At 38.4% G+C, this 16,543-nt stretch overlaps 1 protein-coding gene across 3 annotated transcripts in view; it reads right to left on the bottom strand.

Moving 5' to 3' along the window:
- kcnq1.2 (potassium voltage-gated channel, KQT-like subfamily, member 1.2) overlaps positions 1 to 16,543 on the bottom strand; it is a 146,374-nt gene that overhangs the window by 99,698 nt on the left and 30,133 nt on the right. For 2 of the 3 annotated variants that reach the window (XM_088996817.1, XM_088996820.1), the window contains exons 11-15: positions 14,499 to 14,667; positions 13,341 to 13,367; positions 11,296 to 11,349; positions 10,462 to 10,579; positions 9,240 to 9,308 (exon numbers count right to left, since the gene is read on the bottom strand). In XM_088996817.1, coding sequence (XP_088852943.1) covers positions 9,240 to 9,308; positions 10,462 to 10,579; positions 11,296 to 11,349; positions 13,341 to 13,367; positions 14,499 to 14,667 — 437 coding nt within the window. The remainder of the gene's footprint in view (positions 1 to 9,239; positions 9,309 to 10,461; positions 10,580 to 11,295; positions 11,350 to 13,340; positions 13,368 to 14,498; positions 14,668 to 16,543) is intronic. The other variant, XM_088996819.1, reaches the window with a different exon arrangement.

Genomic DNA, 16,543 nt, shown 5'->3' on the forward strand with positions numbered 1-16,543 from the left:
GAGTAACAAGAAAGCATCTTCTCCGAATCTGAAGCCATTGTTTTGATTCTGGAGCAAGGCAGTTTGTGAAGGAGTATCCTGGCGTGACGTCACGAACAAGGGGGCGGGACTTTGTGAATCAGCCCAGATCCGAGCTCATTTTGTGGCAGTTTTGGGACACTTTAAGTCATTTTTTATTGGTGTTTTGCATTTGACTAAAAATATCAGCGTGCGTGTTTTGGGGTATTTTAGATGCTATAAAACGTTTTTCTGATGTCAGTTAGGAAACCAAAAAATGGTGTCGGTTGTCCTTTGAAGCTATGCGATCACTCCCCCCCCACCCTAAAAAAAAAAAAAAAAATCACACATGATGTAGCAGCTAGCAGACTGAAGGTGTCATTCCAAAACTCTTCACAAGGGAGAACGACAGTTAACCTTTCTCTGTGCAAGCTTTTGAGTAAGTTGTCTGAGAAGAGAGCATTGAGAGGGGGTTGTGGGGGTGGTGGGGGGGTTGCTTGATGCTTGCAAGCAGGGTAAGGATTTGAGTGGTGCAGCTGTGCTACTGATAGATCGTGCAGGGCGGCGTGCCGCGAACCTCTCCATTGAGTCACGGGCGCATCAAAGCTACTCCCTCATTCTCGCCGGTGGCCCCCCCTTTGCCTGCCACGACGTTGCCGTGCAATTCAAGGTTTGATAGAAATGCTCAGGCAGGTCATTTTAGAGGTCCGAAAATCACCATTTTGGCTGACATGTCAAAAGAAGCCACAAAATGTGTTTTTGTTTGTTTAAATATTTTGCTATTTTTATATTTTAACTCGTTCACTGCCAGACGATGTGCAAAAAAATGTGTCCACTCCAGTGCCAGGGTTTTTGTCATTGTCACTCGAATTCCAGGACCTACAGAATATTGAGTTGTACGACTACATAATCCTGATGGTTGAAACTTGTATTAATACTAAATGTGCAAAACTGAGACCACAAATAAATAAATAAATAAATAAATAAAATTCCAAAAAAGATGAAAAAAAATAGCTATTTTGATGTGTTTAACCCATTCACTGCCAGGCAATGTGCAATAATAATAATAATAATAATAATAATAATAATAATAATAAAACATTTCATTTCTAAGTGTCTTTCAAAACTGTCAAGGTCACTTTACAGTCACAGGATAAAGTTTTTTCTGTGGGTGAGCAGCGGCAGCCATGTGCGCCAGCGTTCACTCAACCCCGAAGTAACTCAAATAGATAGAAATAGATTGTGGGACGAATAAAGGTATTCTGATTCTGATTCTGAAAGCTAATAAATAGGTAATAGATAGATAGATAGCCAACAGCTAGCCAGCTAGACAGCTTACAGTCAGCTACCTAGACAGCTAATAGCTAGCCAGCTAGCTAATGGATAGCTAAAATCTGTCCACTACAGTGCCAGGGTTTTTGTCATTGTCACTCAAATTCCAGGACCCAGAGAATATTGAGTTCTAAGACTACATAAACCACAGGTGTCAAAGTCAAGGCCCGCGGGCCAAATCCGGCCCGCCACATCATTTTTCTTCGGCCCGCGAAAGCAAATCAAACTTGTTAAATTCCATGATGATTGCTAAAATCTGAGCCAAAATTTCATATTTTTGGATGTCAACCACAATAAAAGTCATTATTCTTGACTTCAGATTTAAAAACGAGTTATTCATTAATTTGCTGTGTGCTCTATATGTAATATTTGAAGGGATTTAAACATTCTAATGGGTTCCCCAAATTCCTAACGGCCCTCGAGAGGAAACCATAACTACAATGTGGCCCGCGGCAAAAAATGACTTTGACACCCCTGACATCAACATTCAATGCAGCATAAGAAACCTAAGAGTATCTTCTTTCATCAGAAAAAAAAACGAGTACATTCCTAAATGATATGGTTCTGGAGTTGTATGAGCTTGAAATGATGGCGGCTGACCAAAATACAATGCTATACGTACATATTGGTTGATATAGCGCTTCAACATCAGCAGAAGCTGGAAAAAAAAAAGCGCTAACAAGGGAAAAAAAATTTGTGAAAACTTGTGAAAGGGGAAAGACATTGCTAGAAGTCTGGCAGCGCTTTATCGGCACCCAAGCATGAAAAAAGAAAAACCTGATGCATGCCGAATGACAGTGAATGAGTCCCCCCCCCCCCAATCCATTCCCCCCCCCCCCTTCCGTAGCCACAGAGGTCACCTCCAAGGTCATTTAATATAAGACATCGGCTTTGCGAGCCGCTTCGCACCTGAAGCCGGTCATCGAGCAGCGGCGAGCGGTCGTGAATGGCGGCATTGTTATCCCCGTGGGGGGCGGTTGGCGTGGGCGTGGACGGCGGCGGCGGCGGGGGGTTTGAGGGCTCAGACATCAGCACACCCGCCGACGGCCACAATGGGAGCTTTAAGAGCTTGGAATAATTTGACTAAACGCATGGGATTTGCCATTGTGGATTATCGGCATTCAAACATATGCAATCAACTGACCAATCACCCTCCTCCTCCTCCTCCTGCTCCCCCCAAACCCCGCCCCCATTTCACCAGCATTGTTTGGAACGATACAATTCACATTTTTTTTAAGCATTCCAAGATCTCCTGTTCTTCTGAATGCCGCGCATGTGACGGCGGTTTATTGCTTCCGGCAATCCGCTTTGCGTAGTTGCGTTTGTTTGGGGTTTTTTTTTAGCGACCAATCATTTCTCTGCTCGCTTGAAAGAACCACTCTCCTGCACCTTCTTGCTCCATTCGGATCAATCAATCAGTCAATCAATCAATCAATCAATCAATGGATAAATAAATAAACAAATGGATAAATAAATAAATAAATAAATAAATAAATAAATAAATAAATAAATGGATGAATAAATAAATATTTGAATAAATAAATAAATGAATGAATAAATAAATAAATAAATAAATAAATAAATAAATAAATAAATAAATAAATAAATAAATGAACAAATGAATAAATAAATAAATAAATCAATACATTAATAAATAAATGGATGAATAAAACATTATTTGAATGAATAAATGAACAAATGAATAAATAAATAAATCCATAAATAAATAAATGAATTAATAAATGAATTAATGGACGAATAAATAAATAAAAGAATAAATAAATGCATAAATACATATATAAATAAATATGTTGATAAATAAATAAATGGACGCATGACTAAATAATAAATGGACGCATGAATAATAAATAAATGAATAAATAAATAAATAAATAAATATGTTGATAAACAAATAACTGGACGCATAAATAAATAAATAAATGGATGAATAAATAAATATTTGAATAAATAAATGGACAAATGAATAAATAAATAAATAAATAAATAAATAAATAAATACATGAATAAATAAGAATTGAATAAATAAAATACAATAATATTCCAAAAAGATGTAAAAAATGAGCTATTTTGATGTGTTTGTGTGTTTTTAACTCATTCACTGCCAGACGACGTGCAAAAATGCGTCCACTCCAGTGCCAGGGTTTTTGTCATTGTCACTCAAATTCCAGGACCCACAAAATTATTGAGTTTTAGGACTACATCAACATTCAATGCAGCGTAAGAAACCTTCAACTTTTTTCTTTCATCAGAAAATAAAGAGTTAATTCCTAAATGATATGGGTCTGCAGTTGTATAAGCTTGAAATGAGGGCGGCTGTCCAAAATCCAATGCAATACATACATAGTGGTTTATATAGCGCTTTAACAACAGCTGAAATTGTAACAAAGCGCTAACTTGGGAAAAAAAATAGAAATGCTTCCCCCTTGTGGAAAAGAAAAAATATTTCCAGAGGTCATGGCCAGCGCTTTATCAGCACCAAGCATGAAAAACACAAAACCCGAACAAATTCGGGAATGGCGCTCTACATCATATTTCCAATTCCCGAATCAATCCGTGAATGGCAGTGAATGAGTTAAAATCTCACAAGAAGAAAACGGAACAATTATTTTCCAAGCTTGGGACACTTTTACTTCTACTACTACTTCCTCTACTTGTTCTACTTCTATTTCTATTCCTACTACTTGTTGTACTTCCTCTACTTCTACTACTTCACTTCCGGGTTGAGTGAACGCTGGCGCGTGTGGCTGCCGCTGCTCACCCACAGAAAAAACTTATCCTGTGACTGTAAAGTGACCTTGAGAGTTTTGAAAGGCACTTATAAATGAAATGTATTATTATTATTATTATTATTCCCTTTGCTTCTTTGAAATCAACGCAAATGAACTGCAGCGTCGTTACACTGCCCCCTAGTGCGCCGGCATGCAAAATTCGACAGCTACAACCCAATCGACACGCCAATCGTCAGCTTGTCAACAATCATTCACGCGCGCAAGTCAAGATTGGTTCAGAGTGTTGCTTTGAGGGGTGGGGTGTGGAAGGGGCTTCGGGTGGGGGCAAAACAGTATTTTCCTTTCACGGGGAGGGGGTGTTTCATGCTGAAAAATGAGCAGTGGGCTGTTTCTCTATCCCCAACCATTTAACCCTACTCACGACCAAAGTGGCTCTTAGCCCCCGTCTCTGGACCACGGACCCCCGTAACCCCCTCACGTCAACCCCCACCCCACCCCACCCCCGACGTGGCGTACTTTTAAGTCGTTGCTCGTGGCGGTCGAGGTGTCTGCATAAGGGCCTGTCATAAGCAATCGGCCGACATGAGTAAGGGGGCCTTGCGCATGAACCTAATCCGCTCAAAATGGAATGACAAGGGTGGTTGGAGGTGGGGGGGGGGGGGGAGGGGTAAAAAAGTTACTCAACAGCTAAAATAAAAACATAAAAAGTAAGGCTGGGTGGTCTTTTCAAACCCCCCCCCCCCCCACACCTCCAAATTAACAAAACCATCCTTTTTTAATGTAGGCAGAAAAAAATATGCATTTTTTTATTGTTCTTGTTACATTCCAGAGAACATGCGTTTTGAATTAGGACCCCCCGCCCGCAACGTGTGTTTTGAAAATACAGTTATTGCCCCCCCCCCCCCCTCACACACACACACACACACACACACACACACACACACACACACTTGCCTCACGTACTTTGGTACACTTTTGAAATGCTGAAAACACGCTTTGTAAACACATAATAATAATAATAATACTAATACTACTAATAATAATACTGCTACTAATACTAATAATAATAATAATAATAATAATAATAGTAATAATAATAATATATTTTATTTCAAGCGCCTTTCAAAGGACACTTTATAGTCACAAGCATAGATATAATAATAAATAAAATACAATTATAAATAGAATAAATAAAATACAATTATAAATAGAAACAAGAGATAGAGTTACAATAATAATAATAATAATAATAATAATAATGATAATAATAATAATAATAATAATAATAATATTAATGAGAAGAAGAAGAAGAAGAAGAAGAAGAAGAAGAAGAAGAAATAATAATACTAATAATACTAATAATAATAATAAATCTCATTCATAAGCACCTTTCAAAACTCTGAAGGTGAGCAGTGGCAGCAACACATCTGATTTATTTTTATTCGTTTTATTTATTCATTCATTCATGCATCCAAATATTTATTTATTTATGTTTGTTTATTCATTCGCCCATTTATTTATTTATTTATTTATTTATCAATATGTTTATTTATTTATTTATTTATTTATGTATGTATGTATTTATTTATTCACCCATTTGTGTATGTATTTTTTTTCTTCTGTTGATGTATTTATTTATTTGTCTTTATGTATGTCTTTTTTTTCCATTTTGTACATGTCTGGCAGTGATTGAGTTCAAATTAGAAGAAAAAAAAAAAGCTGGACGAGGACATTTCCACTTCATCTGAACACGACACTTGACCTAACGCTTCTTGCTCCAGGTGGAAATGAGAACAGAAATGATGGCATCTTGACTTAAGGCAGTTGGGGAGGGAAGGGGAGGGAAGGGAAGGGGGGGTGTCTTATTAATAGAGGAGTGATGTCGCAACAGCGCCTCCTGCCGGTCCAAAAAAAGAATTACCCATCCTCCACTTTTCAACCGTGTGACCAGATTCTATTTTCCTCATTTGGGTCGCACGTGACTTGGACCCCGTCCCCTGGCTGACGTTGGGAAAGAGGCGGGGGGGAATTCGATTTTGGTTGGAGGGGGGCGGGGGGAGGGGGGAGGGGGGGATAGAAAAAAAAGCCAAAGCTGCAAACAGGGAGGCGAGAATTCAACGATGAGGGAAACGTGCCATCGGATACTGTAGTGTAGTGTAGGAGGACTAGTACACTACTACAAAACTTGGACGAAGACCGTCCATTTATCTCCAGTGTCCGTAACAACAGAGGGGGGGGGGGGGCTTTCTGATGGAGTAACGGCGAACATCAGAAGTCGGGTGTGGCGGCGGCGGAGGCACCGGTTGCCACACCTGAATAACCCCCACCACCGGACCCCTTCGCCCCCCCCCCCCCCCCCCCCCCCCCCCAACCACATCAAATGATGTGAAATCCCGCGAGCCAAAATGCGCCGCGGAGGAAGCCGGCGTGGGCCTGTACAAACAGGCCACTCAGGTGCCGCTGCACACTGCACTTTTCATCCTCGGGGGGGGGGGGCTATTTATCCAGGTGTGGGCGCTAATGTCAGATCAGAGAGGGGTGGGGTCACGTGGAGGAAGGGGTTGGGAGGGTTTTAATTTAATGCAATTTTATTTTATGTAATTTTAATGCAATTTTATTTAATGTAAATTTAATGCAATTTTATTTTAGGTAATTTGAATGCAATTTTATTTTATGTAAATTCAATGCAATTTTATTTTATGTAATTTGAATGCAATTTTATTTTATGTAAATTTAATGCAATTTTATTTTATGTAATTTTAATGCAATTTTATTTTATGTAAATTCAATGCAATTTTATTTTATGTAAATTCAATGCAATTTTATTTTATGTAATTTTAATGCAATGTTATTTTATGTAATTTTAATTTAATTTTATGTACATTTAATTTAATTTCATTTTCATCTAATCTAACCCCATTTCTAATTTAATTTAATTTAATTTAATTTAATTTAATTTAATTTCTAATTTAATTTAATGTAATTTATTTTAATTTAATTTAATTTAATTGCAAATGGTCAACAAACTGTCATTTACGGACCGGTGCCCTAACGGACTTTTCCGTGGCTCGAATTCATGGTACCCATGCGCTTTTTTGGACACCGCGTGATGATGCTAGCGAGCAAGTTAGCTAGTATCCATCAATACATTTTATTCATTTTCCCACCCTGCTTTATCATCACCAAAAGTCACGGGGGTTGCTGGAGCCCATCCCAGCTGTCTCCAGGCAATAAGCAATGAAGGGACACCCTGAACGGGTCGCAAGCCAATCAATCACAGTGGACACACAGATACGAACAGCCGGCTGCGCTCACAATCACACCTTGGGGCCATTTTGTGTGTTCAATTAGCCTGACGTGTGTTTTTGGAATGTGGGAGGTCAGCGGAATACCCGCAGAAAACCCACACAGGCGCCGGCAGGATATGCAGACTCGGAGCAAAGATGGTGGCGCAAAACCAAATAAACAAAGATGCTCGTTTCGTTTCATCCCGAATTTTAGTTAAAAAGGAGACCACGCCGACGGTTTGAAAAGACCCTTGTCGCACACATTGCGCCCCCCCCCCCCAGGATGGAACACCGTATGGCGGCACCGCCCCCCCGTCGCGCCGTGGCTAACGGTACAGTGTACAAGACAAGCATACAGAGGCCACGCGGACAAAAAGTCAATTTGTTCACAGCAACGGCCGCACAAAAGGCGCCAGTTGCTCGGCAAGAGAGCGCCGCCCCCCTCCCCATAAAGTCCCCCCACCCCCTGTTTTAAAGAGGCCCGTGATGCCTCCCGTCCCTCCCGTGGCGCTTTTCATTATTTATCTCCGGGCGGATCCGGAGAGGGGAAAGCAATTAAGAGGCGCCTGCAGGATTTTACAGGTCGGGGGATGAAGACCAGGAGGACGAAGGACGGAGGGGGCAGGACGGGCCACCCTGGATCACGGGACGACGGGGACACAGTAGGGTTGGAGTGAAGATGTGGTCGATGAGGGAAGGAAGGAAGGAAGGAAGGAAGGAAGGAAGGAAGGAAGGAAGGAAGGAAGGAAGGAAGGAAGGAAAGAAAGAAGGAAGTGAGGGAGGCAGTGAGGAAGGAAGCAAGGAAGGAAGGAAAGAAAAAAGTAAGGAAGGAAATAAATAAGGAAGTAAAGAAGGAAGGAAGGAAGGAAGGAAGGAAGGAAGAAAAGAAAGAAGGAAGGAAGGAAGAGAGAAAAGAAAGAAGGAAAGAACGAAGGAAGAAAGGAAGCAAGAAAAGAAAGAAGGAAAGAAGGAAGGAAGGAAGTAAGGAAGGAAGGAAGGAAAGAAAGAAGGAAAGAAGGAAGGAAGGAAGGAAGGAAGGAAGGAAAGAAAAAAGGAAGGAAGGAAATAAAGAAGGAAGGAAGGAAGGAAGAAAAGAAAGAAGGAAGGAAGGAAGAGAGAAAAGAAAGAAGGAAAGAACGAAGGAAGAAAGGAAGGAAGAACGGAAAGAAAAAAGTAAGGAAGGAAATAAATAAGGAAGTAAAGAAGGAAGGAAGGAAGGAAGGAAGGAAGGAAGGAAGGAAGGAAGGAAGAAAAGAAAGAAGGAAGGAAGAGAGAAAAGAAAGAAGGAAAGAACGAAGGAAGAAAGGAAGCAAGAAAAGAAAGAAGGAAAGAAGGAAGGAAGGAAGTAAGGAAGGAAGGAAGGAAAGAAAGAAGGAAAGAATGAAGGAAGGAAGGAAGGAAGGAAGGAAGGAAGGAAGGAAGGAAGGAAGAAAAGAAAGAAGGAAGGAAGGAAGAGAGAAAAGAAAGAAGGAAAGAACGAAGGAAGAAAGGAAGGAAGAAAGGAAGGAAAGAAAAAAGTAAGGAAGGAAGAAAGGAAGGAAGCAAGAAAAGAAAGAAGGAAGGAAGGAAGAAAAGAAAGAAGGAAGGAAGAGAGAAAAGAAAGAAGGAAAGAACGAAGGAAGAAAGGAAGGAAGGAAGAAAGGAAGGAAGCAAGAAAAGAAAGAAGGAAGGAAGGAAGGAAGGAAGGAAGGAAGGAAAGAAAGAAGGAAAGAATGAAGGAAGGAAGAAAGGAAGAAAGGAAGGAAGGAAGGAAGGAAGGAAGGAAGTGAGGGAGGCAGTGAGGGAGGAAGGAAGCAAGGAAAAAAAAAAAAAAGAAAAAGAAAGAAGGAAGGCGAAAAAGAGGCGAGGAATAGCATGAGAGCCAGTACGGTACCTTGTGGAATTCAAGTGTCGTGTGGAGAGCGAGTCCTGGACCGATGCCACAAACGGGCAAGTCAAAAGACTGCAGAGAGAAACAACATGCTTTCGGTCGCACACAACTTTGCTTTTTTGTCTTTCATTCATTTTTTTTAGGATATTGTTGACTTTTTGGGTGTCAACGAAGCTATCGTTGGGACCAAATGCTACGTTTACATGACAAACTAAATACTAAACTAAGGCTAAGACTCCTCCTTCTTTTCCTTTCGGCTTTTCCCTTCAGGGGTCGCCACAGCGAATCAGTGTCCTCCATCTAACCCCGTTCAGAGGTTTCATTCGCATATTTGTTTTCGCTAAAAGACATTGGATGCCCTTCCTGACACAACCCTCTGTATTTATCCGGGCTTGGGACCGGCACAATGAGACACTGGCTTGTGTGCCCTTGTGGCTACGTTAAAACTAAGACTGTACAGCCCATAAAAAGTAACCACGTGTGCAAGAAACATTGTTAAACATCTGTAAAAGTGGATGATTTAAAAGTTTCGATACCTTTGAAAATTTTTTGACATCTCTTTACCAGCTTCACAAAAGTCAAATTTAGCTCAGTGCTCACCGACAGTCAAAAAGACTTCACTCGGACACGAAGCTCAAATACTCAAATGCCTTCCCTGACGATAGAACTACAGTCGTCGGTTTAAGCCACGTGATTGGTCGAGAACGCAGCAGTGAGGGGGGGGGGGGGGGGTTTACAGACAGAGAGAGAGTGAGGCTGCTCCATTCCATCAAGCCATCAACGACCATCGCAAATTATTTTTTATTATAATACCATAGCACATTTATTATACATGCCCTCTGCCCGTCTCACCACGATGGGATGCAGAGCTTTCAGCCGCTCTGCTCCCAAACTCTGGAATTCACTCCCACCCAACATCCGTAATATTGACTCCCTCCCTATTTTCAAGGCTCATCTCAAAACACATTTGTTTAAAATTGCTTTCAATGTCTAATTCTCTCTGCTATTTTATTATTTATCATTTTACTTATGGTTTTATTGTTATGTGCTGTGTTCTATTGTTTTTATTGTAAAGTGTCCTTGGGTGTTTTGAAAGGCGCTTGAAATAAAATGTATTATTATACATAAAATAATGTACATTTTGTGTCGTTTTAAGGCATAGAAAAATGTTTTATGAGGTAAAATTAAAAAAAAAAACATTGACAAGGATTTTAGAGTAACTTACTGAGAGTTATCCGTCACCATGGAGACAGGAATATCTTCCCACATGCAGTCCAGTTCGTCGGTCAGGCTGCTGGCGCGGGTGATATCGATGGACATGCTGTTGCCGTGGGTCATCTTCACTAGAAATAAACGATCAATATTTAGGGACGGGGTACTTGTTGGTCTTTTTTTTTCGACAGAACACGCTGTTAGTTATTCACAAGATTAGCCTGGATTGCTAAAGTGACTGACTTATTAGTAACACAGCCTTGGAAAATAATAATAATAATAATAATAATAATAATTAACATTAACAATAACAATAACAATACTAATGCTAATGCTAATGCTAATGCTCATACTACTACTAATAATAATAACTAATAATACATTTCAAAACTCTCAAGGTCACAGGATAAGTTTTTTCCTAGGGGTGAGCAGCGGCAGCCACACGCGCCAGCGTTCACTCAACTCGGAAGTAACTCAAATAGATAGAAAGCGAACTAGCGAGCTAATAGATAGCTAACATAGTAGATAGCTAGCCAGCCAGTCAGACCGCTAATAGCTAGCTAGCTAGCTAGATCTCTAGTCAGCCAGCTAGACCGCTAATAGCTAGCTAATAGCTAGCTCATGGATAACAACTAACAGATTGCTACTTGTGTATTGCCAATTTCGATGTAAATACATAAATAATATTTTCCATTCATTTTCTTACTGGAATCAATTATGAATATATTTTTTTGTTTTTTTAATGATGTATATGACTTTATTTTGAAAAATGTTTTTGTTCTATGTTTTTTTTTTTATTTATTTTTGGTCAAAATGCAAAGAGAGAAAACGAAAAAGTGAAAGATACCTGGAGAGGAAGGACAGCTCAGAGTGAAAGACGACCAAGAATGATGACGATTGCCTGGATGCCATTTGATGGGAAAAAGGAAATAAACAAAGAGTTGAAAACACCTTGTTGACAAAACAGTGCCCCCAAATGCCGCGCCTTATATAAAGTTTGAAAATACACCATTCATTGGGGGTGCGCCTTATACTCCGGTGCGCCTTATACGCGTACGTTTAGCTCAGTTTATCAAAGATAAATGTTTCCAAAGAGAGTTCATTTTTGACGCAAAAATTAAATTAAATAAAGATGAATTTTTCCAAAATGGGTTCACTTTTGATTCAGCAAAAAAATAAAGAAATAAAATATAATCAAGATGAGTGTTTCCAAAACTGGTTCATTTCTGACTGAAAATAAATAAATAAATACACAAATAAATAAAATAAAGATGAATCTTTATAAAATGGGTTCATTTTTGACTCAAAAAACAAACAAATAAATAAATAAAGTAATTAATTAAGATGAATGTTTCTAAAAGGGGGTAATTTTTGACTAAAGAAAGAAAGAAAGAAAGAAAGAAAGAAAGAAAGAAAGAAAGAAAGAAAGAAAGAAAGAAAGAAAGAAAGAAAGAAAGAAAGAAAGAAAGAAAGAAAGAAGGAAAGAAAGAAAGAAAAAGAAAGAAAGTTTCCAAAGTTGGTTTATTTTTGACATTAAAAAATACAAAATAAAATAAAGACGAATGTTTTCAAAAAGAGTTCATTTTTGACTCCATAAATAAATAATTCAATAAACAAATCAATAATAAAATAGAATAAAGATGAATGTTCCTAAAATGTGTTTATTTTTGACTCACTCACTCATTAATTAATTAATTAATTAATTAAATAGATATACAGATAAATAAATAAATAAATAAATAAATTTTAGAAAATGCAATAAATATCAATGCTTCCTAAATTGGTTCATCTTTGACTAAATAAATAAATAAATACATACATACATACATACATAAATACATAAATGAATACATAAATAAATACATGAAATAAATAAATAAATAAATACATACATAAATACATAAATAAATACATGAAATAAATAAATAGAATAAAGATGAATGTTTCCAAAACTGGTTCATTTTTGACTGAAAATAAATAAATACATAAATAAATAAAATAAAGATGAATGTTTATAAAATGGGTTCATTTTTGACTCAAAAAACAAACAAATAAATAAATGAATGCATAATGTAATTAATTAAGATGAATGTTTCTAAAAGGGGGTAATTTTTGACTAAAGAAAGAAAGAAAGAAAGAAAGAAAGAAAGAAAGAAAGTAAGAAAGAAAGAAAGGAAGAAAGAAAGAAAGAAAGAAAGTTTCCAAAGTTGGTTTATTTTTTACATAAAAAAAATACAAAATAAAATAAAGATGAATGTTTTCATAAAGAGTTCATTTTTGACTCCATAAAAAAATAATTAAATAAAGACATCAATAATAAAATAGAATAAAGATGAATGTTCCTAAAATGGGTTTATTTTTGACTCACTCATTAATTAATTAATTTGATGGATATACAAATAAATAAATAAATAAATAAATAAATAAATAAATAAATACATTTTAGAAAATGCAATAAATATCAATGTTTCAATGTTTGGTTCATCTTTGACTAAATAAATAAATAAATACATACATACATAAATAAATACATAAATAAATACATGAAATAAATAAATAGAATCAAGATGAATGTTTCCAAAACTGGTTCATTTATGACTTAAATAAAGTGTTCTGTTCATAAATGTATATTGTTTGGAATATGAACGTTAGGCTGACTGAAACATAATGAACCATTATCGAGGGTGCGCCTTATACGCCGGAACATACGGTAAATACACAAATCCATGCATGCATTAATGAATGAGTTGATTAATTCATTAATCAACTCATTCATTAAACACCTTTTTTTAAAAAAAACATCATTTTTTCTGTACTATTTTGCTACATTTGGCTTTTAACGTCCAACGAACGTGTTAGCATCGACGTGCATGTCAAGCTAAGCAAGCTCACCTGTTTGTCTCAACCTCCGAGTGATTCCTGTGGAGAGACAAAAGAGAATTTGCTTCATATTCACAACCCTTCAAAATTTTACGTCACGTGAGATAATAACATAGCGCCATTTATGTGGTTATGACTTAAAGGACAACCGACACCACCGGACAAGTTGCGTCCATAATTTGTAAAATCACTTCAAATGACTTCTACTGAGCGCATTTTAATAAGATTCCACCGCATATAGCTATATTTTACCTTTTAAGACTCGTGTTGAATATTCAGGAAGTCTTGTTTTTGAGTTGGTGACGATTCCTGACGTGACGTCACTGAAGGAACGCCCCTGACCGAGAAAGCGACACACAATGCATTTTGGGTACTTTGTTTGGTCTGAAAACTTCGTGTTGATGGCGAAATTAGAAGGAAAACACATAAATGACGCCATGGTGAATCGTTGTGTGTTGCACCAAGACTACTATTTGATACTAGTTGGAACAAATTCCCAGCAGACAAATCAGCCCATTTCCAAAGGAGCTTGGGTGCCATCTTGTGCATTTTCTTGGACGCTACATTGGAGTCCTGACGGCTCAAATTGATCCGGAAGGACTTCTTTAATCGATTGCAAACATGTATGCTTTCCTCTTCAGAACTATTTGAATCATATTCAGAACTTGATGAGTAACAAGAAAGCATCTTCTCCGAATCTGAAGCCATTGTTTTGATTCTAGAGCAAGGCAAGACGTCGTGGCGTGATGTCACGAACAAGGGGGCGGGACCTTCTGAAACATTTCCGAGGTCATTTTAAAGTAGTTTTGGGACACTTTAACTCATTTATATTGGCGTTTTGCATTTGACTAAAAATATCAGGTTTTGGGTATTTTAGATGCTATAAAACATTTTTCTGATGTCAGTTAGGAAACAAAAAAAATGGTGTCGGTTGTCCTTTAACACAATATACAGTGAAGTCTCGTTATATCGATATTCTCGGGAGTGGGAAAAAATATCGATATAACCGGACTATCGATATATCCAATCCTGCGGCATGTAAATTTTCTCCTTGCGTTCATAGAAATAGTATCGTAATAAGCAGTACTATCGATATAACCAATATCGATATAACGAGACTTTACTGTACATTATTTTATAATTCCCACCCCGTCTGGTCTTGCTGACTACCTTCCACGGTGCAACTCGGTTCCTCCGCGAAGAAGGACACGTCCTTCTTCTCCAGCGAGTCGTCAATGTGATCGTAGGTGATTTGTGGGATGGACACGGCTAGTTCCGAAGACACGCCCATGGAGCCCTGACCTCGCATCGACTTTCGTCTGATCTTGGGGACCTTTTTCTGATGCACACAGTAAACAAAGCAGTTGGGAAAAGATACACTTAAAGGACAAGCGACGTCTCCGGACAAGTTGTGTCTATAATTTGTAAAATGGCTTCAAATGACTTCTACTGAGCGTATTTGACAAAGATTCCACCGCATGTAGCTATATTTTACATTTTAAGACTCGTGTTGAATATTCAGGAAGTCTTGTTTTTGAGTTGGTGACGAGTCCGTACGTGACGTCACTAAAGGACCGTCCCTGACCGCAAAAAAAGACGCATTGTAGCAGTCCTTCCATCACGTCAATGTATTTTGCTGTACTTGTTTGGTCTGGGGACCTTGTGTTGCACCCAAAAGCCGTCAAAAGGCCAGAAGAGGGCGTCCAAGCGCCATATAAGGAATTTATCAGCCTGTGGAAACAGAGGTGGCCACAGGAGGTCGCCATTTTGTGCCTCTTTTTTTGGGTGAGAGATTTTTCCCCCTCCAATGTTGCCTCAAAATGTCACAAATAAATTCTTTAATCGATTGCAAACATGTATGCTTTCCTCTTCAGAACAATTTGAATCATATTCATAACTGGATGTGTAACAAGAAAGCATATTCTCCGAATCTGAAGTCATTGTTTTGATTCTCCAGCAATGCAAGACGTCTTGGCGTGACGTCACGAACTGGGGGCGGGACTTTCTGAAAACGACCAATTCGCAGCTCAATTTTTTGCAGATTTTGGACACTAAGTCACTTTTATTGGTGTTTTGCACTTGACTAAAAATATCATACTGCGTGTTTTGGGTATTTTAGATGCTATAAAACGTTTTCCGGATGTCAGTTAGGAAACAAAAAAATGCTGTCGGTTGTCCTTTAAAAGGAGTCAGTGGAGAATTTCATTGGTATGGCGGACATAAGCAGAGAAGAAGAGAGTGATAAACCAATTATGCAAAGCGGGATGACGAAGCCGAGAGAGGACGGCAAATATGGAGGCGGGACAAAAGGTGTCACATGATCACCCCCCGCCTCTTTAGGTACGGAGTTCAATGCTACACAAAGATTGTTTTGTTGTTGTTCTGCTTGACAAAAGTTTACTCCCATGAGAGAGGCGGCGGTGACATCATCTCAACTGACTGAGCCTTTGTGGGCGCCGGACAAAGGCATCGAGTCATCCCGGTGGGGGGGGATTGGGTGTGTTTGTGGGAACTTCACTCGCCCTTTCACGCTACTCGAGCGAGGTGCGACACAGCGAAGATTGTTGTGAAAGATGGAAGGATGGGCGCTAATGGGGAATACAGTGATGCCTTGGCGTACGAACTTAATTGGTTCCCAGACAGAGTGTGTAAGGTGAAAAGTGTTTATCCCAAAAAATAATTTCCCATACGAAACAATTATAATGAGAATAATCCATTCCCAGGTCCTCATAAAACATAATTTTCTACTTTTTAATTTTCTAAGCCTTAAAACTACACTACACTATTTTATGTATAATAAATGTGCTATGGTATTATAATTAAAGAAATAAACCGTACTGTATAACAAAGTCGTTTTATTGACCTTTGTGTTGGTCGTTGACGGCTTGATGGAATGGAGTGGCCGCTTTCATCAGCATTAAACACTTGATGAGGAACGTAGCCTTCTTCTTTCACCATCTTGAGGAATGATGTCTTGGAGGTGCTTTCTCTGCCATAATTTTACCTTGTTCCTCATCAATTGTGTTCTGTTTAGCTGGGGGTGATAGCTTTTTGCATCAAGTGTACAGATGGTTTATGCGGGTTATTTGTGGAGCCTGATTGATGGGCTATTTTAACCTTGCAGTCTACACTCTGCCTTTGAACTATAAAGTTCAAAGGCCTTGGTCAATAAAGTTGAAACGAGTCCAAATGTCACTGTTTTCTATCCATTTTCT

The sequence above is a fragment of the Hippocampus bargibanti genome, linkage group LG05 (assembly GCF_051943395.1).
Source record: "Hippocampus bargibanti isolate YZ-2025 linkage group LG05, ASM5194339v1, whole genome shotgun sequence".
In the NCBI taxonomy this organism is placed as follows: Eukaryota; Metazoa; Chordata; class Actinopteri; order Syngnathiformes; family Syngnathidae; genus Hippocampus; species Hippocampus bargibanti.